This window comes from Rhinatrema bivittatum, chromosome 3 (genome assembly GCF_901001135.1).
Source record: "Rhinatrema bivittatum chromosome 3, aRhiBiv1.1, whole genome shotgun sequence".
Classification (NCBI taxonomy): Eukaryota; Metazoa; Chordata; class Amphibia; order Gymnophiona; family Rhinatrematidae; genus Rhinatrema; species Rhinatrema bivittatum.
The window spans coordinates 433,067,184-433,091,946 of record NC_042617.1 but is presented as its reverse complement, the minus strand read 5'-3'; the positions used below and the strand labels follow the sequence as shown (position 1 = coordinate 433,091,946).

At 43.4% G+C, this 24,763-nt stretch overlaps 1 protein-coding gene across 1 annotated transcript in view; it reads left to right on the top strand.

Annotated features, from left to right (window-relative positions):
- Window positions 1-24,763, top strand: part of MYT1L (myelin transcription factor 1 like) — an 822,727-nt gene that overhangs the window by 414,879 nt on the left and 383,085 nt on the right. The window contains exons 12-13 of the mRNA XM_029597019.1: window positions 16,567-16,817; window positions 22,733-22,969. Of these exons, the coding sequence (XP_029452879.1) occupies window positions 16,567-16,817; window positions 22,733-22,969 (488 nt within the window). The remainder of the gene's footprint in view (window positions 1-16,566; window positions 16,818-22,732; window positions 22,970-24,763) is intronic.

The window sequence follows — 24,763 nt, the reverse complement described above, 5'->3', positions numbered from 1 at the left end:
GGGGGGAGCTGCCTGACCCTCACTCCTGACTTCCCCCATGTCCCAGCTAGTGAATGGTGTGTGGGTGAGGGGGGGGGGGGGAGGATGGTGAAGTCTGAGACAGCTCCCTCCCTGCATTACTAGTGAGAGGCTGGCTTCACAGACAGGGGGGAGCTGCCTGACCCTCACTCCTGACTTCCCCCATGTCCCAGCTAGTGAATGGTGTGTGGGTGAGGGGGGGGGGAGGAGGATGGTGAAGTCTGAGACAGCTCCCTCCCTGCATTACTAGTGAGAGGCTGGCTTCACAGACAGGGGGGAGCTGCCTGACCCTCACTCCTGACTTCCCCCATGTCCCAGCTAGTGAATGGTGTGTGGGTGAGGGGGGGGGGAGGAGGATGGTGAAGTCTGAGACAGCTCCCTCCCTGCATTACTAGTGAGAGGCTGGCTTCACAGACAGGGGGGAGCTGCCTGACCCTCACTCCTGACTTCCCCCATGTCCCAGCTAGTGAATGGTGTGTGGGTGAGGGGGGGGGAGGATATTGAAGTCTGAGACAGCTCCCTCCCTGCATTACTAGTGAGAGGCTGGCTTCACAGACAGGGGGGAGCTGCCTGACCCTCACTCAAGCAGAGAAGCCCTTCTTACAAAGCTGAGCTAGTGAGTTAAGTAGGAGGAAAAGTAAACATACTTGTGCCAGTGTGGCTACTTAAAAAATACACTTACCAACAATCAATTACCTATATTTGAACTGTGTACAGTTCCAGCCAGGACCACCTTTCTAAAATGCACAGTGATTGGCAAATTCAACATGCACGTGTCTGCTAACAAAAATAATAAACAAAGAAGTTCTAGTCACGTGAGTGCTGATCATCACATGTCAAGCTTCCAACTGTTTCCATTTCACAACCCCCCAACCATTACCTCAGTGGTAACCTTGGTAACATCAATAGATAAGAGCACAGCCAGCCAATAGGAATACATATTCATTCCTAAGTGACCTTTACTGACCTGGGAAGTGTGAACACTTTGTTTCATTTTCTGTTGGTGTTCATGAGTTTCCAGTTCCATTTCCCATCCCCCCAACCATCACCTCAGTGGTAACCTTGGTAACATCAATAGATAAGAGGGCTGCCAGCCAATAGGAACACATATTCATTCCTAACTGACCTTCAGTGACCTGGAAAGTGTCTATTTGTATCATTTTGAGTTAGTGCGCACTAACTCGAGTTAGTGCGCACTAACGGGGAATTAGTGCGCACTAACTTGAGTTAGTGCGCACTAATCGGAAAAAACGATTTTTAACGATTTTTCATCGAAATAATCGTGCCAAACACGATTTTCTTCTCCTGCCACACGATTTCTATCGTTAAGACGATATGGAAAACGATTCACATCTCTAGTAAATCATGACTTGGTTGCCAAATAGCATGCAGTTTAGCTCTGTGGTTGACTTTACCATAACAAAACTCTCAAACATATAAATCAGACAGATAATGTTCTACTAAAAAGTTACAATTAAAAAATTATGGTCTTTCCAGTTACCAAGAACAACCTGGAAAGCAAGAGCAAGTTAAATATCGAATAGTTTTGATTGGGAAAAAGAAAGCAATCCTCAAAGCTCTTAGGGGTGAGATTTTTAAACCTGCGCTAACACGTCCATGTGCACGTGCTATCCGGCGCACACACATGGACACGGGATTTTATAACATGCGTGCGCAGACGCGTGCATGTTATAAAATCGGGGGTCGGCGCACGCAAGGGGGTGCACAATTGTACACCTTGCGCATGCCAAGCCTGCACCAGGCCGTGCTGCCTTCCCCCGTTCCCTAAGAGGCCGCTCCAAAATCGGAGCAGCCAAGGAGGGAACTTCCCTACCCCCCACCCCACCTTCCCTTCCCTTCCTTCCCCGCCCTTTTCCTTCTTTGTTCTTTTATTTCAAAACTTTCCTTCTTTGTTCTTTTATTTCAAAGTGCTGGCCAACTGCCGGCACGCGATCCCCGGCACAGCGGCCATGAGGAGGCCTCTGGCTAACTTCATGGAGTGTCCCCTAGTCCTTCTATTATCTAAGAGAGTAAATAACTGATTTACATTAACTTGTTCAAGTGCTTACATGATTTTGTAGACCGCTATCATATCCCCCCTCAGTCGTCTGTTCTCCAAACTGAACAGCCCTAACTTCCTTAGCCTTACCTCATAGGACAGCTGTTCTGTGTCACTTATCATTTAGGTTGCCCTTCTCTGCACTTTCTCCAGTACAACTACATCTTTTTTGAGATGCAGTGACCAGAACTGCACACTATATTCAAGATACGGTCTCACCCTTTAATCCCTTGATCATCTAACGGTCCAAATGACTACCTTGCAGGCTTTCTGCTTTGGATATATTTTAAAAAGTTTTATTGTTAGTTTTTGCCTCTACAGCCAACATCTTTTCAAATTCTCTCTTAGCCTGTCTTATCAATGTCCTGCATTTAATTTGCCAATGCTTATGCTTAAACCTATTTTCTTCTTCCACTTTTTGAATGAAGATCTCTTGGCTAAAATAACCTCTTTCACCTCACTTTTTAGCCATGCTGGCAATCGCTTGATCTTCCTTCCACCTTCTTAATGCAAGGAATACAAATGGACTGTGCTTGCAGGATGGTATTTTTTAACAATGTCCACACCTGTTGCATACTTTTTACCTTTGTAGTTGCAACTATCAATATTTTTTAAACTATTTTTCTCATGTTATCTGTATCTTTTTTAAGTGTAGGGCTACATTCAAATTTGACCATATTATGACCACTATTGCCAATTGGCCCCACCACTGTTACCGCTCTCACCAAATCTTGCACTCCACTGAGAATTATATCTAAAATTTCCCCCTTTCTCAATTGTTCTTGAACCAAATTGCTCCATAAAACTGTCATTTATTTCATCCAGGAACTTTATCTCTCTAGCATATCTCTCTTCCATTATTATTGCACTACCAATTTGATTAGCTTCCCTCATTTCTCTTAGCATTTCACTGTCCATCTCAGCATCTTTGCCATGTGGACAGTAGTATACTCCTATCACTATACTCTTCCCCAACACGCAAGGGATTTCTACCCATAAAGATTTGATTGTGCATTTAGTCTCATGCAGAATCTTTATCTTGTTGGACTATATGCCACCCCAGACATAGAGTGCCACACCGCCACCAAGATGCACTTCTCTGTCACTGCGATATAATTTGTACACTAGTATAGAACTATCCCACTGGTTATCCTCTTTCCACTATGTCTCTGAGATTCCAATTAAGACTATATCATCATTTACTGTTATACACTGTAATTCTCCCATCTTACCTTTTAGACTTCTGGCATTAGCATACAAACATTTCAAATCATATTTTTTGTTTGTATTAACATTCTGCTGTTTTAGTTGACAGGGATACATTTGAATCTTTTAGCTCAGGTGAGTTTTTAAATATAGGCACTTGGAATACTTTTGTTATCATTGGAACCTCTGTGTTGGAATGCCCTAACTCTAATGCTTCGTTAGTATCCTTTGAAGATACCGCCCTCTGAACCATGCGTTGCTGAGCGACTGTCAGCTTTCCCGTTTGATTTAGTTTAAAAGCTGCTCTGTCTCCTTTTTAAAGGTTAGCACCAGCATCATGGTTCCACCCTGGTTAAGGTTGAATCCATACCTTCGGAAAAGACTCCACCTTTGTTACGGTTCTGGCCGCGAGCGTCGCAACCAAACCCTTACCTCCGTGTTCCTGGACCTGTTCCCGCTTCTGTTGGCCTAGTTCGCGGCCTGTTCGGCTGCGTCCCCGCGAGGGTCGCGCCGCCAGGAAGCCTCCCATGGATGCCCTGCCTCTAGGCGCGCACGCGCGTGCCACTTGGGCGCTTTTCTAGGCCGTTTCCCGCCAGTGGTGACTCTGCCCAGTTCCTGACATCAGACGCCTCGGCCATGATAAGCCGGCCGTGGACACCCAGTCTTCGCCTTGCAACGGGCTACCAACCGGTTCCCTGTTGCTCCGTGCCCCGGAGTGAGCTGCCTTTGGAACTCGCTTCGTTCCTGCTTGCCTGCCACAGTACTTGCTTGTTTCCTGCTTGCCTGCTACAGTATTTGCTTGGTTTCTGCTTGCCTGCTATAGTACCTGCTTGGTTCCTGCTTGCCTGCCTCAGTTCCTGCCTGGTCCCAGTACCCGAGTCTTGCTACAGTTCCTGCCTGGTTCCAGTATCCGAGTCTTGCTACAGTTCCTGTCTACTGTTTTAGTCTGGTTCCAGTTCTCATTCCTGCTCATCTGCTTGCCCGCTCCAGTCTCAAGATCATCAACTCGCCTAAGTCACAGCGGCCGGGCTCCTATGGGCTCCTCCCGGGGGGGGCTTCGGCTTCCAAGGGTGAAGCCTCACCTACGTCCCAGTGGCTGGGCTCCTACGGGCTCCTCCTGGGGGAGCACCAGCTTCCAGGGTGAAGAGCACCTCTACGTCCCGCCTTTACATCTGCCTCCTGGCCTGCGGTGTACCAGAGACATTGAATACCTTTTCCAGTCTCTTGCAGGTCGGCCCAAGGGTCCACTAAATTGAGACTCCATAACACCCTTTCCCTAAAGGTTCCCCATTTCCTTACATAACTGAATCCCTCTTCCTTGTACCATTGTCTCATCCACACATTGAGACTCTGGAGCTCTGCCTGCCTCTGGGGACCTATGCGTAGAACATGGGGCATTTCAGAGAACACTACCCTGGAGGTTATGGATTTCAGCTTTCCAGGGTTATTTTCCAAAGCTACTGCACGCGTGTGAAAGCTAGATAGCTAGCGCACGCATGCGCTGGTAGAGGTATCAGCAAATCGGTGTATTCAAGTACATGTGCATATTTTACAATATACCCACTTCATATAAATCAGGGTTTTACATTTATAAGTTATGGGGTAGATTTTAAGACCTTTGCGCAGGCGTACATGTGCGTGCACTACCCGGCATGCACACATGTACACCCGATTTTATAACTTGCACATGCAGGCGTGCGCAAGTTATAAAATCTGAGGTTGGCACGCACAATGGTGTGCACACTAAAGCACCTTGCACATGCCGACGCCCACAGGCTTCCCCCATTCCCACTAACCTAATCTTCCCACCCCTTCCCCTAACTTTCCCCCCCAGCCCTATTCTAACCCCCCCAAAATTCTTATCAAACCTTTTGCGCCTGCCTGGAGGCAGGCGCAGGTTGTGCATGCTGGCAGCCTGCTGGCATGCGATCCTCTGACTCAGCGACAAATGGCCGTTGTGTCGGAGGCCTCTGACCCTGTCTCTGCCCACCCCCAGACCACCCTGCCCTGCCCACACCCCGCCCACTGGATTTACCTGCGTAGAGCTTTTAAAATCCGGTCCTATATTTTTTGCACATAAAATATATATAAGCATATGTTATAAAATAGATAAAATATGATATTTTAATGCATTACAAATATTTGCATATACTGAAACATATGCACGTATGTTGAGGGGTGGATATGATAGATGTTTTGACTGTCTATGAGAGCATTGCTCTGATGTTAATGTTTCTGGATTTGAGGTAATATTGTTCCACCCTGAGGCAGCCTAGCAGGTGAAACGATTAGCCAATGTTGGCAGTTTATGTCTGGATACTTCAAGTGTCTGAAGGGAACTGCAGAGGACTGCCGTATTAAAAATAAGTTCCCAGTGGCAGTCTGTGTCTGGACTTCTTATACGACTGGAGGGAAATGCAGGGGATTGTTTTTTTAAAAACAAGTCTCTTTTTAAAGAAAATAAGAAAAAAAAGAGACAAAGATACAAAGAAAAAATGAGAGAGAGTTATTAAATTGTGACGACAAGCTTCTGGTTTTATTTAAAACATATATATATAAGACATTAAGAGGTAATAAGAAGATAATAAAGTTAAATTAGTACTTTTTGATGACTGTAGGTAGGATGGAGTTTTTTGACTGATGATTACAATAAATTATGACTTATTAAGTTCGTGCAACATGATATGTCTATATTTCTGAGGTCTTTTCCTCCTTTATCTCAAATATATATATATATGAACTCCAGATATGCCATATAAAATTAATTTTTGAGTGGAAGTTTTGATTTGGGATTTGTTTTTTCTTTCACTAGCCCATTTTTTTTAATTTGAGTATTCAGTAATCAGAGGGGTGGATATATACATATTTTATAATCTGTGTGGGCTGGATATTCACAAATTATAAAGTACTATAGTAGATCTTTGCATGCTCTTATACACATGGAGAGGGGGCTGTGCAGAGATCTTTGAAAGTTATCCTTTTTGTCAGCACCTGTATGTGCCAACCTTTGCCAGTTGCATCAGTTATTTTCCCTGCCTCTGTCTGTTTCTGCCTGTGTTGCTCTGTGGCATAGTGCTGCAATGAAGTGTTGATTAGCATTATAACAGTTGGAATAGCTTCTAATAGTTTCCCATAGAAAGCAATGGGTCAGGGAACTAAGATGGCATCACCAATCCAGACACGTGTGTGTCCGTGCTCCCTTGACATTTCCCATTTTTCGGTGTTTTTCCTACCTTAAAGCTTTCTTTTTTCTTGGTATGAGGAAGACAAAAAGAGCCATTAGGAAGGGAAAGCAGGATACAATAGGGATGTGAATCGTGTCCTCGATCGTGTTAACGATCGATTTCGGCTGGGAGGGGGAGGGAATCGTATTGTTGCCGTTTGGGGGGGTAAAATATCGTGAAAAATCGTGAAAATCGTTAAAAAATCGAAAAATCGAAAAATCGAAAAACCGGCACATTAAAACCCCCTAAAACCCACCCCCGACCCTTTAAATTAAATCCCCCACCCCCAAATAACTTAAATAACCTGCGGGTCCAGCGGCGGTCCGGAACGGCAGCGGTCCGGAACGGGCTCCTGCTCCTGCATCTTGTCGTCTTCGGCCAGCGCCATTTTCCAAAATGGCGCCGAAAAATGGCGGCGGCCATAGACGAAAAAGATTGGACGGCAGGAGGTCCTTCCGGACCCCCGCTGGACTTTTGGCAAGTCTCGTGGGGGTCAGGAGGCCCCCCACAAGCTGGCCAAAAGTTCCTGGAGGTCCAGCGGGGGTCAGGGAGCGATTTCCCGCCGCGAATCGTTTTCGTACGGAAAATGGCGCCGGCAGGAGATCGACTGCAGGAGGTCGTTCAGCGAGGGTTCCGGCGCCTCGCTGAACGACCTCCTGCAGTCGATCTCCTGCCGGCGCCATTTTCCGTACGGAAAATGGCGCCGGCCATACGCGTATGGCCGGCGCCATTTTCCGTACGAAAACGATTCGCGGCGGTGGGTTTTAGGGGGTTTTAGTGTGCCGGCTCACGATTCTAACGATTTATAACGATAAATCGTTAGAATCTGTATTGTATTGTGTTCCATAACGGTTTAAGACGATATTAAAATTATCGGACGATAATTTTAATCGTCCTAAAACGATTCACATCCCTAGGATACAATATCTGCTGCCTTTCATCAAACTACCATCTCAGAACATATGCTTACCTCTGTATCAATAGCAGTATCCAACCAGGCAGACCTTGAGACAGCCTGCAGACTACTGAGGTGTCACTCAGCTCTGACTGTTGCTCCATGCTGCAGTTCCCAGGTTGTGCTGCCTTCCTTACAGAAGAAACCCTGGAGTACATGGAGGGGCCTGGTGACCCTGCAACATAATCGGGCAGTGCCTCCCTTCTTCAGCTGATAGATAATGCTCGGCTGAGTGTGTTGGGGGAAGCCAATCATTCCAGGGAGCTGCAAGAGTGAACTGAGACAGTTCAAGTGCAGGTAATTTAATCAGCTAGATACCTCAAAGTAAGTGCCAGGATTCTCTCACAAGATCTCAGTGATGTTATCTCTGGACACATGACTAGACCCTCTTTTGAGAAACCTGCTCAGATAATTTGGAGAGTTTATGGACTGTTATGATGGCTGTGGACAATTTGATTTTTTTCTCTTGTGACCTTGACTGTTCGTTTACACTCCAAATTTCAATTTCTAGATCAGTGTCTCTCAGTTTTAAGAAAAAAAGCTCTCTGATGTGGAAACTTCTGTTGCTCTAACTAAAGAAGTTCAGGTTAATATGATCAAAGATCTATCTTTGTCTTCTCGGAGGACTGACAATATGGAAAATTCTATAAAATCTTTGAGTTTACATTTATTGAACTTTCCTTATGTGCCTCTTATTTCTCCTTCTGAGCTTTTGAGTTTTATCTAAAGAAGATCTTGCAAATTCTTGAAGTGGCATTACCTCCTGTTGGGAAGATTTTCTATTTACCTGCTCCTAAGAAAGCTATTAGTCATTCAACAGAGGTTTCAATGGATTTCTCAAACCTTTTGGAAAACTCCAATGATGAATCTGTGGATAGAGCTACATTGCTTGTGACATGTGTTTTTTTACAAGATCGTAACAATATTTTTCGTCTCTATTTTTTTCACAATGATGTTCTATTTAAAGGACAAAAACCTGGGATTGTTCTTGACCTTGCTAAAGCAACACAGGAGTGTAAAAAGTGATTATTGACCATGAGACCAGAAGTTTTGTCCTTAGGGGCAACATGTTTTATTAGACATCCTTGTAAATGCGTAATAATTCTTGTTGCTGTTATATGATCCTTCGCAGTTGAGATAATTTATTGATGCTAGACATAATGTTGCTCCTTGATATGGCCTTGTCTCAGCATGATTTAGTGTATTGAGTACATAGTTCTGTGTAGGAGTATTCCTTTCTATTTTTGGATTCATTTACCTGTATAGGCCTTGTCCAATGGCTTTTTCTGTCCCCGCCCCCCCCCCCCCCCCCACACCCTTTGATATTGGAATCTATTGTGGTACATACAAAAATTGCGTATTATTATAAAATTCTTTTGTCTTTTATTATTGCTACTCTGTATGTTTCCTAATTTTCTTTCAAATATGTTTATATTTGATTGTATTTGAAATATTATAAAGAAAAAGTAAAATTTGGGGTTTTTTTGGAAGCTCTAGTCTCTGAAAATACTGACCTGGTGTTTCTGATTTTTGAACTTGTCTGAAATATTCACATTTTCTTCCTGAATGCTAAATTTGATGAATTTCCATCCCTTTTTTTGGAGTTCATTGTACCTATAGACAAAACAGGCAAATGGACGAACAGCTAGACATCAATTCCTTTTCCAGAATATTGTTTTATATTTTTTCAGTATTGCTTGTATTGTCTGTACTGTTTTATGAATGTAAAACTTAAATGCACCAAATACTGACGTAGAATTATCATTTTGCTATAAATGTAGTACCTGTGATTTTATATATAAGAATGAGAGAGAGAGAGAGAGAATTTATAAGGCTTTTATATAAGTAAACTATTTATACCACTGTAAGAGAGGCAATTAGTTACTTGGGGTGAGGTTTTGGTGCTGGGCTAGGTTTTGGGAGGGCAGTTTTACTTGCACAGTCAGAGATATGAACCGCACAGTACACATCCGTGAAGATTTGATGTGATTTGGAGTGATGACAGGTACTCAAAGATGAGATTTGTTCATTGTACTCTCAACCTACTTTGATAGCAGCTAGGTAGAGAGTGCATCAAACTGCCCCCATAAACCTAGCCCACAACCAAAACCTCACCCCAAGTTACTAGTTGCCCTCTTTCAGTGGTATAAAAATTTGACTAATATGTGTGTTGCCCCAGAGGTGCTCTCTCTCTCTCCTTCTCCCTCCCTCTCTCTCTCTCTCTCTCCCTCCCTCCCTCCCTCCCTCCCTCCCTCCCTCCCTCTCCCTCCCTCCTGCCTGAAACAGGATTTGCAACTTTTAGTGCAAATCCCATTTCAGGCATAATGCCAGGAAAAAAGTTTTTTATGGCATTAAAACCCACAATAACTTGCATTTCGCTATTGCATGGAATGCTTAGCATCCCCATTTTTATTAACTCCGCCTAAACTCCTCCCATTTGGGAAAAATTTTAAAATTTTCATATGCATCTCACGATACATTATTTATCACGGGTGTTATGGCGTTATTTTAGGCATTAGAGCCCTAATGCCCGTGGTAATGCCCTAACACGATTTGCCAAATGACCCTGACTGTAATACAGGTTGGGGTTTACAAGTGCTGCTAAAAAAATAAATGTTGAAAAGCATAAAAAATGAACATCTTGAGCTAACAAAATCACACAACACCAGATTAAGAAGATCTTGTTAGAGATATTTGATTTTATATAGTCTAAAATTTAAAGTACTATTTAGCAAATAACTAGCTCTTGCAATCAAACCGGTACTGAGAAATATTAAGGCCTCCTCTGGAAACTCCTGGACAGAAAGGTCGATACACAAAGTCTTTTGTGTAGCTAACAGCTAGATTCATCAAAATATTATAAATATAGCAGAAATAGTACCCACGATAAAACAAAAATGAGCGTGGTTAGGCTAATTTCCTAACTTCCACATCACGTAGGTTATTTCAGTGAAGCGTGATGCATAGCGCATAATTATCCATGTCACATGCAATTAGCCACGTGGCGTGTCATTATCCTCGTCACATGTAGAGTTATGCGTAGTGCATTATTTTGTTTGTTTATATATACCCACTTCCTGCAGCTGGCTCTTTGAGGGCGTGTCAGGAGCTGGAGAGAGAGGAGGTAGGTGTTGTTGCTCAGTGGATAGTTGAAGGTTAGGAGGTTCTTGTGATTAGGGATGTGAATCGTGTCCTCGATCGTCTTAACGATCGATTTCGGCTGGGAGGGGGAGGGAATCGTATTGTTGCCGTTTGGGGGGGTAAAATATCGTGAAAAATCGTTAAAAATCGTTAAAAATCGAAAAATCGAAAAACCGGCACATTAAAACCCCCTAAAACCCACCCCCGACCCTTTAAATTAAATCCCCCACCAAATAACTTAAATAACCTGCGGGTCCAGCGGCGGTCCGGAACGGCAGCGGTCCGGAACGGGCTCCTGCTCTGAATCTTGTCGTCTTCAGCCGGCACCATTTTCCAAAATGGCGCCGAAAATGGCGGCGGCCATAGACGAAAAAGATTGGACGGCAGGAGGTCCTTCCGGACCCCCGCTGGACTTTTGGCAAGTCTCGTGGGGGTCAGGAGGCCCCCCACAAGCTGGCCAAAAGTTCCTGGAGGTCCAGCGGGGGTCAGGGAGCGATTTCCCGCCGCGAATCGTTTTCGTACGGAAAATGGCGCCGGCCATACGCGTATGGCCGGCGCCATTTTCCGTACGGAAAATGGCGCCGGCAGGAGATCGACTGCAGGAGGTCGTTCAGCGAGGCGCCGGAACCCTCGCTGAACGACCTCCTGCAGTCGATCTCCTGCCGGCGCCATTTTCCGTACGAAAACGATTCGCGGCGGGAAATCGCTCCCTGACCCCCGCTGGACCTCCAGGAACTTTTGGCCAGCTTGTGGGGGGCCTCCTGACCCCCACGAGACTTGCCAAAAGTCCAGCGGGGGTCCGGAAGGACCTCCTGCCGTCCAATCTTTTTCGTCTATGGCCGCCGCCATTTTCGGCGCCATTTTGGAAAATGGCGCCGGCTGAAGACGACAAGATTCAGAGCAGGAGCCCGTTCCGGACCGCTGCCGTTCCGGACCGCCGCTGGACCCGCAGGTTATTTAAGTTATTTGGGGGGGGTTCGGGAGGGTGGGAGATTTAATTTAAAGGGTCGGGGGTGGGTTTTAGGGGGTTTTAGTGTGCCGGCTCACGATTCTAACGATTTATAATGATAAATCGTTAGAATCTGTATTGTATTGTGTTCCATAACGGTTTAAGACGATATTAAAATTATCGGACGATAATTTTAATCGTCCTAAAACGATTCACATCCCTACTTGTGATTACTGAGAGAGTTGTCCTGTTTGGTTTTCTCATCTGTTTCCTTTTTCCTTGGTCTCTTTTGTCTTTTTCTGTTTAAGAAAGTTTTTTTAGTTTGTCACGTTTGTTTGTATTTTTGTGTGGAGGAGTGAGGAGGATTGGTGGTAGTGGAGGAGTAGAGGAATGAGGAGGAGTGGTGGACTGAGGAGGAGTGGAGGAGTGAAGAGGCATGGTGGTGACTGTAGTGAGGAGGAGTGAGGAGGATGGAGTGTGAGAGGCATGGGGAGAGAGGAGAGGCTTGAGGAGAGGAGGTGGAGGAGGGAGGAGAGGAGGAGGGAGGTTGAGGTCAGTAGTGCTAGGAGGTGGAGTAGGAATAGGGACAGGGAGAGGAACAGGAGTAGAGATAGGCAGGAGGGAAGGGATAGGAGGAGGCAAGAGGGGGAAGTGGATAGGCATGCAAGGACGAGGGAGGAGGATGGCAGGCTAGGGATAAACAGATAAGACAGAAGGGAAGGGAGTTTGTAAAACAGGGGCAGGAGGGGGGAAGGAAGGGAGGGGAGATTGGAGTGGGAGTGAGAGTGAGAGTGAGATTGAGAGCAAGGAAAGGGAAGACACCTCTCCATAAGTGGAAGTGGAACCCCCTTCTGGCAGCCAAGCAGCAGGATGCCCTCAACTCAAGGCTCTCAAGTTTAGTAATAAGGACAATGAAATGCTCATCACTGGGGTCCTCGAGCATTACCCAATGCTTTTCGGGAACCATGTCATCAGGACATCGAAGGTAGCCAAGGGCCAGATCTGGCACACATTGTCCAAGTGATATTAAGGCAGAGTGGTGTAGAATGCACTAAAGAGCAGGTGGCCCACAGGTACTGGGATATCAAGGCCCAATTAAAGATAAAGGTCTTTAGCCACAGCAAATACTTCCGGCAGAGTAGCCTCTTACCCAATTGTACTCATGACCATGGAGGAGCGCCCCATCCAGCGGCTAGGACTGGATCTGTTCAAGGGTATAGCTGAGCAGCTAGACACCACATGAACCGGAGCTGGTAAGTTCACCTCACCTGTAAATGGCCAGGCTGCTACAGTTGTGTAGATCATTGATGCTCACAGTTGTGTAGATCATTGATGCTCACATTCTAGAGATGTAGCAGGCACTGCAGTGGAGCAGCCCATTAACCCCCTCATGCCCCTTTGGGAGCCCAAAACCTCATGTTGCCACATGACTAGTACAGCACCAGCACCAGCTCCGTCACCAGCAACATCACCAGCACTGCCACTAGCAAAATCACTGACATAGGCCTCCATGCAGGAGCAGCTGGACCGGGTGGAAAGGAGCCATCGTGTCAACCTACACCACATGCGTGCAGAGCTAGAGTGCCTGAGGAGGACAGTCAACAGGCACACCCAGACCTTGCATGCCCAGATGGCAGTGCAGGCACAAGGCATCACAACAGTAACAACATCAATCAATAACCTCACCAGTGTGATGACACAGGTTCTACAAAGAATGCCAGAGCTACACCTGTGCCTTTCCCAGCATCACAGGACTCAATGTCCCATAGCAGTCCCCAGCCTGAGAGATGACCCAGGGGTAGGCCCCCCAAGGACATGCCGCCCCCAAGTGGCAAGCCACAGTATAGCAAAGGGACATGAAGAATGGAATCCAAACAGCTGGCCTCTAAAGTATGGAACCGAACACTAACTAGCTAGTGTCCATCTAACACACAAGCCCATGTATCCAACAGTTAGCTAACAGAATGCTGTCTGAAGAAGACAACAAGAGTCAATAGTGAAGCTCTACAGTAAGGAGCTTCTTGTTTAATCCTTTCTGTCTTCCTTGGGAGCATATACTGAGCTTTCAGTTGTATGGCCTAGGCCATATGGTCTTGCCACCAGACAAGTGACAAGCTGGAATGTGCAAGGCTACTCTAGCATGCAAGGTCATGTGGAGGCCAAACCTTGGACCTAGTGAACCCTTAAGACAAAAACCACACAATGAAAAGACACAACAGAAAGTACATTTTTCAAACCTGTGAACAGTTTATTAGTGAATAGGTGTGTGCATTCATTCCCTATGAATTGGCAATCCGCAATGTATAGGGACATATTCGTTGTATTCGTGGGGAAGCGAAATGTATTGCGATTCCCCATGAATACAACGAATCTTCGCCAAAGTATTTGGCCGTCTAAAGGAGCCAATTTAAACAAACGCCCCCACCATCCTGACCCCCCTCCCCAAGGCTTACCAAAACTCCCTGGTGGTCCAGCCCCCGTCCGGGAACCATCTCTTGCACTCACACCTTCGGCTGCCGGTTTCAAAATGGTGCCAATAGCCTTTGACCTACTATGTCACAGGGGCTACCGGTGCCATTGGTCAGCCCCTGTCACATGGTAGGAGCACAAGATGCGCCAGCTATCCATTGCTCCTACCATGTGACAGGGGCTGACCAATGGCACCGGTAGCCCCTGTGACATAGTAGGTCAAAGGCTATCAGCGCCATTTTGAAACCGGCAGCTGAGGGTGTAAGTGCAGATGGCTCCCGGACCCCCCGCTGGACCACCAGGGAGTTTTGTTAAGTCTTGGGGGGGTCAGGAGGGTGGTTGTAGTTAATTTAATTTTAGCTGGGATGAATAAGAATTAACATATAAACGTATCGGGGCCCTTGCCGAATGCAACGTATCTGCCCCCAGACGAATACGAATCCCGAATGCAACGTATGGCATCCCTCTGCATATCCCTATTAGTGAACAATCTAGTCAACAGATTCAAAGCGAGTCAACAGATTCAAAGCGAGTCAACATCTTTGGTAATCGCATTCTACAAGGACAAGACAGCAAATAGCACTGTAAATGAACTGAACAATACATTCAGTGTAGACCTGTACATACATTGTTAGAAATGACATCATTATATATGCAGGCTTAAGATCTTATCCTTTTGGCACAATCATGATTACAGCAAAGAACATAGGAAGTGGAAGTGGCACCCCCAATAGCTGCAGTACAGCTCTAATGTTAGAACTGATAGCAGTCTTACTATGTGATGGCAAGAAAAAAGCCCTAGACAGACCATGCAGAAAGAGTGCTTTCAAAAGGGGACAGCCTAAGAGCCAAGGCAGCATAGCTCAAGGGAAGGCCCCAGACAGTCATTTCTGTTGTTAAATCCCACGTTATTGTGCATTAATTGGTCACTAAATGTGACCAGTTGCATAATAATTTTAAAATGTGCATGCTAACTTGCCTTGCAATAAATAGCACATGCATTAGACACATTTAACATGCGTTCAAGCCCTAATGCATTTTGATGAAAGTTTGGACTTATCCAGACAAATGGAAGGATTTGAAAGTTCCCGCTGGCAGACTGCTTCCGTGTTTCCTGCTAAGTAGCTAGCCAGATAAAACAAAGCCGGATAACTTAGACACATTCCAAGGACATTTCTGGATGGAGTTAACCAGAGAAGTCATCTGGCTAATTCCAGCCATGCCAGAGAGCAGTCCTAAAGTTAGAAGGATAAACTTATCCAGATAATTTTAAGTTAGTCAGATGTACTCAGCAGCATGGCTATACCACCGAATAGGACAAAGTTAGCCAGATAAAGTTATCTAGCTAAATTTTCCAGCTGCCTCATGACTGAATATGGATCTCATTGTTTTCTGTTTTACACAATATGGGCTTATGTGTCATATGGTTTTTAACATCCTGTGCTGCCATTTTCCAAACTGTGGATTTATTACCCATGGGCTTCCTTTTATTAGGCATTTTCTTACGTGTAAAAAAGGAAACACCTAATGGATAGATCATATCTGTCCATCTGTGGCTTTGTTTCAGCAGTCACACTAGTGGATGGATTGACTTGATTGATATTAGATATTTCAAGAGAGGGGAGTTAGAACAGTCAGATTTGACAGTTGTAAAATGAAGGGGGTGGGGGTGGGGGAGAGAAGATAGCCTTACAGGTGGATCCATTTCATTTTGGATGCACTAACAGATTTTAATGTGTGCTGTTCCATTGTTGTGCAAGTGAAAACCTTTCAATGGACAGGGAAGTCATTTAGTACATTCTGTATGGTAGAAAAGGAACGCATGTCGGTTGCAACACTTTCTGGACAAATGAATGGCATGGCCACATATGCACATGTGGCGGGAATAACTTCTTTAGCCTTGTTGTCTTTCATCGAAAACAATGTCAAATGGCTTTATTTACCAGTATAGCAAAAATGTAACGTGCATTACCTCATCATTTAACTGTTTTTTGGGTCAGTTCTTCAAACTCAAAAAAAAAAAAAAAGGGAACAGCATCCATTGTTACTAAAGCAGATTCTGTTCCCCCAGAGATCAGGAAAATCCCCTTCACTACTGGTTTTGGGAGAGGTGTCTTTAGATCAGTCTTGAACTCAGGTCTCCTGCATTGTGGTGCAATGGCAGCACTATCATATAGCTAGGCTGACCACACACTCATAATGCACATCACAATCTTACACCTATACATTTGTAATCATCTTTCCATGGATGAAAAGTAGTGGTTCCCTGTGCTTTTACTGCTTGCATGTATGCACTGCTACCTAGCCTTATAAAAAGACCTGTGCCATTTTTTTTTTTAATGTTTTCAATATCATTTTAATTTCTGCACCGAGGAAATACAGAAAAATCATGAAATACTTCATATTTCTGTTTTCTTTCTTAGAATCAGTTTGGTTCATATTAATTCTCCTCAATCTCCCACCTACCCCTATAACCTGAACCTTGTAAATTGTATGCAGCATACCAGTACTTTTGAGTCATCCTGTTTCATATTTATTCCCACAGCTAAACGTTATTGTAAGAATTCAAGTCCAACCAGCAGCACAACAAGCAGTTATGCCCCTAGCAGCAGCAGCAGCAATATGAGTTGTGGTGGCGGCAGCAGTGCCAGCAGTACCTGCAGCAAGAGCAGCTTTGACTATACCCATGACATGGAGGCAGCACACATGGCTGCCACTGCTATTCTGAATCTCTCCACTCGCTGCAGGGAGATGCCTCAGAATCTCTCTACTAAACCACAGGACCTCTGTGCCAGGGTAAAAAAAATAGCAATTATGTTTGTTGATGAAGATATGAACCTCCTTACTGCACTAGACGTGTGCCACTGACAGATTCAAAACTAGTTTCAATAGCTCTTGCTTAATTTTGCTATTTCGGAAGGGAAGAGAAGGTTCACTGCTCTGGTTTGTGTAGACTATGAAAAGAAAAAGTCATTGTGTCCCACATACAGCTCAGTTCCCGAAATGCATCTCTATACAGAGACTTACAGTGGTGTTGGTAATGTCTCATCTTCTGTGGCAGAAGGAACATTTAGTAAGTACAATGCCATACCTAGACTCCTGGTGGCCCCAGGTGAACTTTTAGGATTGTGCTTTCCTAGAGCCTCTTCTGCCTACCCTCCCCAGCCCCTTCCTGAGTGTTCATGTCCCCTTCCTGGATCCTCTCCTTCCCACTCCATGCTTCCCAGGTACCTCTTCTCCCATTTCCAGCTCTCCCTTCGTTTCATCTATTTAGTTGGCCCAGATCTTAGGGTGGGCAGCAACAAGAGGGAATGTAAGCAAGGAGCCTTATCAGAGGTCCTGCTCCTGCCCCTGGCATAAGTTTCTCTGATAACAAGAAACCCATGTGGGAGGAAAGAAGGGGGCCTATCGCAATACCTGTGAGCATGCACACCCCTGGCAAGACCTGCACTACTTTCTCCTATTGCTGCTACAGTTGATCAGCCGTTGTGGGGTGGCAGGTTGCTGGGCCCTCTTCCTTCCTGGCTCCTCCCCCCCGCCACACACATGCCTTGAGCAGCATTTACACTAAGCGGCATTTACACTACTGATGGCATACACCCAGTTTTCATTTCATTTTCCAGCCCCCTTCCTATCGGGGCCTTCAGACAACTAGCTGGATTGTCCATGCCTGTGTCTGGTATTAAGCAACTGTGAATCTCTAGTCTTCAATCTACAAATGTAACTTGAGCTTAGACTGGTATTATTAATTATAATTATTTTTAGAGAAATAAAATGACCTGGTTTACAATTGTAATTAATTTAATTCACTTCTACACTGATAATTCAAAGTGTAATTGTTTAGTAGTATTTAGCAATTTATAGAACATATACAACACTGTCTCTGTTCAGTAAGGAGTTTCTGCCTCTGTTTTGTCCATAGGAAGAGTCATTATTATAAAGGAAGCTTAGCATATATTACCTACAGTAACTTTTAGTATGTAACCAAATTACAATTACTACACTTCAAAAAATGTAATGTGATAAAACCTTAAGTCATTTCTATGTTAAATAGTTATATTTATCTTCAGCCATTGCTCTTTTAGTATTTATACTGCATGTGGTACAATACAATCATTGAAACTTTAGTATCATATTATATAGCTCATCATTAAATTACTGTTGAACATCCAAATTTTACGAAAATATAGCAAAATTAAATCTTCACTTATACAATCAGTGTTAAAATATTTAGAACAATGTTTTATTTTATATTGTATTGTACACCAGTAATTTAACATTATAAAATAAATCATTACTGGAGCATAAGAAGTAATGGCTTGCTTCAAAATATTTGCACTAAAGCCATACTAAAAAAGTCTGGTAAACATAGTAAAATATATTTCATGATAGCTTATATTTTGCAGACATTATATTTTTCACCTGCTGTTATTTATCCTTGACAATTAAGGTCTTATAGTACTTCAAGGATGCCATTAGATGGTTCTATACACCTGAGGTCATAATGAGGGGAGCAGAAGAGCTACATACAATTTTGTACTGAGATGCTATGCTTGTTTTTGTCCTTCTCCAGAAAACAAGTCTTTTTCCATCTGTTCTTAATGCTAAAAAAAACCCCATATTAACAGTCCTAGCAATGTGATTTTTTAAATTCTAAGGTACACATGCAAAAAGATCAATAACTTTATGCTTGATCATGTTTTTCTAAAAGTGTTGCTAACCATAAATGCTTGGAAAGTATAAGTAGCATGTAGATAGACTTTAATTGAGAGAGATGTTTCTGTAGGAAATATTACCAAAGCCTAAAGTATTGAATTCAAAATATCAAGTAGCAAAATAGACGTATGAACTAGGGATATGCAGTTATTTTAAAACATCATAAGATCTATGGATTTCAGATATAAAAAACAAAGGCTAAAACTGGGATCAATTGGGTGACTATAGCTCCCCAGTCATTGATCCCTCAATTGCACCCTGCAAGTAACTTAGGCTGGTTGCTGTCACCTGCCAATATAACGACATATGTAAAGGTACCATCACAGAAAATGAAATACTATTGACACAGGATGGCAGGATAAGTGGATTCACCAGGATCATTCAGAGAAGCCCAACGGGATATTGGCTTGGGCTAGGACCACCAGCCAGTTGGCAGAGAACACAGACTCTCCTGCACCAAACTCCATAAGTAGCCATCTACTGGCCCACTGGTCACCAGACTTATGGCCTGCCAAAGAGGTGCTTCACACTTCCAGAGCAGCCAACATCCGTTGTCCCGCATTCTTGCTGGGGCAGAAAAATTGGAGTCTCTCGGTCCACTCAGGGAAGCCCCATGAGGCACTGGCTTGGGTCAGGGCCACCAACTTTAGTGGACAGAAAGTGCAGACTCTCCCACACCAAACGCTGCATGCTGCTGGCCCACCCACTGGGAATCAGACTTATGGCCTGCCAAAGAGTTGCACCCCATTCACACTGGGGTTTAATGGTCAACCATGTGCTCTGGGGCTTAATCCTCGCCCATTCAGAGCAGGTACCAAAAGAATGAGGACAACACAGGGAAACATAAGTAAGATTTAATTGGTTGATAGTGGATGTAAACCCCAGGAAACAAAACAACTAGGGTCATTTTAAAATGACAGCACATCCCTAGTATGAACCTCCCTTCCTTCTGTTTTTCATTCTACTAAAATTACATTTACATGTTTGGGAAAAATTATTGAACCATAATTAGCATCATAAAAGTAATCCAGATTTTGTTTTCAACAAAAGTCCACAGCAGACTACTAATATGCAGAATTTATCAAAGTATTAATTTGAAGCAAGATATTTCTATTCTAAATGTATTCCTGCAGCTCTTGTATTCTTTCCAAAGGATAGGTTGAGGGGTTGAGGGTGGTCTATGGAGTGCTGTGTTTTATCATACATTTATTGTAACCATTGGGAGATACTGTCAAAATGGGAATCAAATGTAAATGAATGAATAAATAAATAAATAAATAAATAGAGAGTTGCTAAACATTTAAGAAGGCATCAATGTTCACACCAGCTATGAAATCAAATTTCTGTCAAATTACATTTCACTTTTGAAAAATGAATACTTGTATGTTTATAGAGGTTTGATTTATTCCTGATGCCTTTCCCTGCCTCTGGAAAACGAAACTTGGAAGAGAATAGTGCTTCATTGATTTCAAAAGTGGGCAGGATGGGAAAGAAGCAAAGCTCAATGGTGTAGAAATTCTGCAGGCACTGTCAGTACTGTACTGGTTTCTTTTCTTTAACCAGTGATCACATGACAGTCTTCAGAAGACTGAGTGTATAGTCCCTAATATAGCATAGGTGAGAGAAATTGGAAAGTACAGAATAAGTTTATTTCTAAAGTCAATATGGTAAACATATTGAGTGGCAGAGTCACCAATGGCCCCTCTAACATTGTTTTGGCATGCACAATAAAAACTTTATTAGCATATATGCTAAAATTGCCCTTAGCAACCTACTTCCAAACGGGACAATTTTCTAAGGGTTTTAGAATCCAAACTTTGGGAATTAGAAGCCTAAATCATCCACTTTGAAAATTGCTAGGACTGAGTATTTAAATGTAGGTCCTAAAAAGTAGGTGGCTACAGAGGCGGAGGTAGGGTGGAGAAACATTTAGGAGTTTATCTCTGATTTTCAGCACTAGGCATTTAACTTCGGCCCCTAAATCTAGACAAATTAATTGCAGGTTTAAACTTAGTACCTAGGTTTTAGGGCTCTATGTCTAGGTGAATTTTCAGCCCAAGATTTATGCTGCAAAATTCAATTGAAAATCTCCTAAATTTAGGCACCTAGTTTAAATTTTATTGAAAAAGAACTTTGCCTCTTTATTAATAAGAAACAGTCATAATAAGACAATTAAGGGTAATAACGCAATGCAATGTACTTATTTTCAAGAAAATAAGAAAAACCCTACCCTTTCAACTCCCCCTCCCCAAACCCCCAACCCTTACCTCCAAATGTTCTAGAGACTTACTGATTTGGTAAGGCCTACTTCTTTAGCAGATCATGAAGATTGCAGAGAGCTCAAATCTCATTAAAAGGGCTTTTGTGCTTACTCTGCTTTTTGAGATCACCCATGCTTGCTGGCTCAAAGCACAAGGCAGAATTGCATTAGGGATCTCCCTTTCTACCCCCAACATCAAAACAGTGAGACTCCCATCTCACAACACCCAGTGAGACTCCAGCCACACAGTTCATCCCCCCCCCCCCCCCCCCCACACACACACCTCCTTGATATGAAGAATGGGGAACCTATCTACACCCAACAAAAGTTAGGTCCAGGATCATTCTAGCCCTCCTGCACCCTTGGATCCCTGTGAGATATCCCCTCACCCCTTCTTTAGACCTCCTAATTCTTTGCCTGTGTGATCTAAAAATAGCACTGCCAGTGTGACGTTTTATGAAGCAGCATTACCCAGAGCCATTTTGAGTCAGCAGCAATGTTGACAGGAGGTTTCAGTCTTATCTCTTACTAGTGAAAAATGATGAATCTGCATGCGGAGTAAGTGGGAATTCGATAAAAGTTAGATAAGGAGGAGCCCAAGTTATTTTTTTTTTTGTAACCAAGTCTGAGGAGCCAAAGTTCCACTTTTTTGGTGTCATGGTGAGAAGAGGGATTAGGGGACTGGAACCCCCACAGATTTGATGTTGGGGGTGTGGAGGTGGAGACCAAATCCCACAGGTTTGATGATGAGGGATGAGAAGAAGAAATAAGTGAGCCAGATATGAGAACGAGGAATCAGGGCGTAGGAGCCCCACCTAGACTGAAAGCTGGGAGGGTTGGAGGGAGGCCCCAATGAAAGGACCTTTCCCATTTTTTAAATGTTAGTGTGCCAACCCTGATGACACATTCAAATTTAATATCACCTCAGAGCAGGTGCTAAATTTATCAGGCCCCCCAAATTTAGAGCTTGTTTGTGAATAAGTTAATTACAGATAATTATCTCATTATCCAATCTGCATAATTTGCATGCACATTCATATTAATTTTTAGTATGCACACACACATGACCAACAGCAGAAGTTCTCACTTATGCTAAATTGTTAGTTATTAGAATGCTATTTAGCATGTATGCTAATTGTTAGTGGCCCTTTGTGGCTTGACTCCATAGTGTTACATTCTGATTTATTCTGGAAAGCAAACGGAAGCTTTGGTTTAATAGTTAAGATTTATACAATGTCTACAAGCATTGGGGGAGAAAAGCACGAGACTGATCATAAGCAGTTATTATATTCAAGTTGCTTTTATTGCTTTGGGCACCTAAGCAAGAATGAGCAATAGACAGAATCATGCAGATGCTAAGTCAGAGCCACAGTTAGGGACAGGATGACAATATCAAAACTTTTTCTTTGGAGTTAATATTTCCCTAATAAATTTCACAGTGCAGGTCTGTGTGCTACTGCTAGCAATCATGGGGAATACCCCTTTCTTTTCTAACTATATGCCTGCTACTCTACAGAGATCCTTTCCTCTTGGAGCATCTATTTTATGTAACCAAGCTACTACATGCTATTGTGGGAGGGGGCTCAGTGTTTGAAATTCTAACCAAAATAACACAACAAATCCATTTGTGAGGCAGCCTGAATAAGTGCAGATAGAGGGAAGAAGGAAGAAATAGAAAACAAAGTAACATTTCACCTGGAAAGCTGAATTAATAATAGGTTTCTTCTTTTGACAGAATCCTGATATTGAAGTTGATGAAAATGGAACCTTGGACCTAAGCATGAACAAACAGAGGCAGCGAGATAGTTGCTGTCCCATTTTGACTCCACTGGAGCCAATGTCAGCACAACGACAGGCAGTGATGAATAACCAGTGTTACCAAATGAATGAGAGTGACTGCTGGGACTTGCCAGTAGATTTTACTAAACTAAAACCTAGAAGGATAGATGAAGATGATTCCAAAGAGATTAATGTATGTCTTTTTCCTGCAAAGGTTTTCCTTGTGGCTTATTATTTTAATTCATTAGATTTCTAAAATCTATCAAAGAAAATGGAAGGACTAGGAATAAAGAATAAGGAAGTATACATAAGTCCTTTGAAGGATGCACTTTCAGTGTATTAAACATTAGAGGTGTGCATTCGTTTTTAATGAAATGGAATCTAACAATGAAATGGTCTATGTTGCCTTTTTTTCAGGATTCCTGAAAAAAAGCAAACCAAAAGTTCATGGAAATTGGTATTTTGTTTTACTGTGCACTAATGGAACTTACTGCGCAGTAACTCTGTATTATGGCACACTAACAATTGTTAATGTGCAGTAATTTCCATTAGTGCATACTGCACAGTAATTCCCGTTATTGCACTGTAATTTCCGTTAGTGTATACTGCGCAGTAATGAGCAAGAATTTAGATGTTTGTATGCCTAGACAGGTGCTCAAGTGGGTGCAAATCTGGATGCTCATGCATCTAGAAAGGCGCCTAACTGATTACAAATCTTTGCCGCTCAGGGCACTGATGTAGGCGCTCTGCTGGCTGCCTATTTAGCCGCTCAGTTGCGGATATAGGCTCTCAGTCGGGCGCAAATCTGGATGATCGGGTGTCCAGAAAGGCACCTAGATAATCACCCATCTGGATGCTCATGACATGTATACTTGTTCAGTAAAACTGTAGTGGAATGTATTTTAAAATTTTTATTATTTTAAATAACTCTGTAAAATGGCGCATTAACAACTGTTAGTGAGCAGTAACAGAAAATGTTACTAAATTGATACTTTAAGTCATTCATGGAGCAGTTCCTTGGCAACAGGTATGAATCTGTATTCCCATTGGCTGTCTTCTTGTTAGTTATTTATGTTGCCAAGGTTCCCACTGAGGTGGTGTTTATTGGGGGATGGGGTGGTATGACCTGCCAGTGCCTGGTGCCAACGAAGTGCTCCCTTGAATGACTAAAAGTGTCAATTTAGTAACATTTTCTGTTACTGTGCTCTGACAGCTGTTAGTGCGCAGAACTACAGAGTTACTGCGCACAAATGGGAATTACTGCTCACTAACAGTTGTTAGTGTGCCGTAATACAAAGTTATTCAAAATAATAAAAAATTTAAAATACATTCCAGGGTCATGTTTTTACTGAAAGTGCATACGCGTTTGGAAACGTCCAGATGGGTGATTACCTAGGTGCCTTTCTGGGCGCCTGATCGTCCAGATTTGCACCCAACTGAGCGCCTGTATCCATAGCCAAGCAGCCAAATAGGCAGCCAGTAGAGCACCTATATCAGCACCCCGAGCAGCAAAGATTTGTGATTAGTTAGGCACCTTTCTGGGTACATGAGCATCTAGATTTGCACCCAGCTGAGTGCCTATCTAGGCGCAAATCATTTCCATCATTTTTTTTTTTACATCCTGTGGAAGCATCAACGCCTGTTTTGCTGTTGGTCTTAATTGGCCCCTAAATGTGTTAGTGTACACTAATTTCTAGTTGGTGCACACTACTGGGAGTTAGTGTGTACTAAGGAACACTAATGAGCATGCTCAATGTAGTGTGCACTAAATCCTAGTTAGCGCTAGGGATGTGCAGAGGGATGCCATATATTGCATTTGGGATTCGTATTCGTCGGGGGGCAGATACGTTGCATTCGGCAAGGGGAGCCCCCGATACGTTCATGCATTAATTTTTATTCGTTTACCAGCTAAAATTGAATTAACTATAACCCCCCACCCTCCTGACCCTGCCAAGACTTACCAAAACTCCCTGGTGGTCCAGCGGGG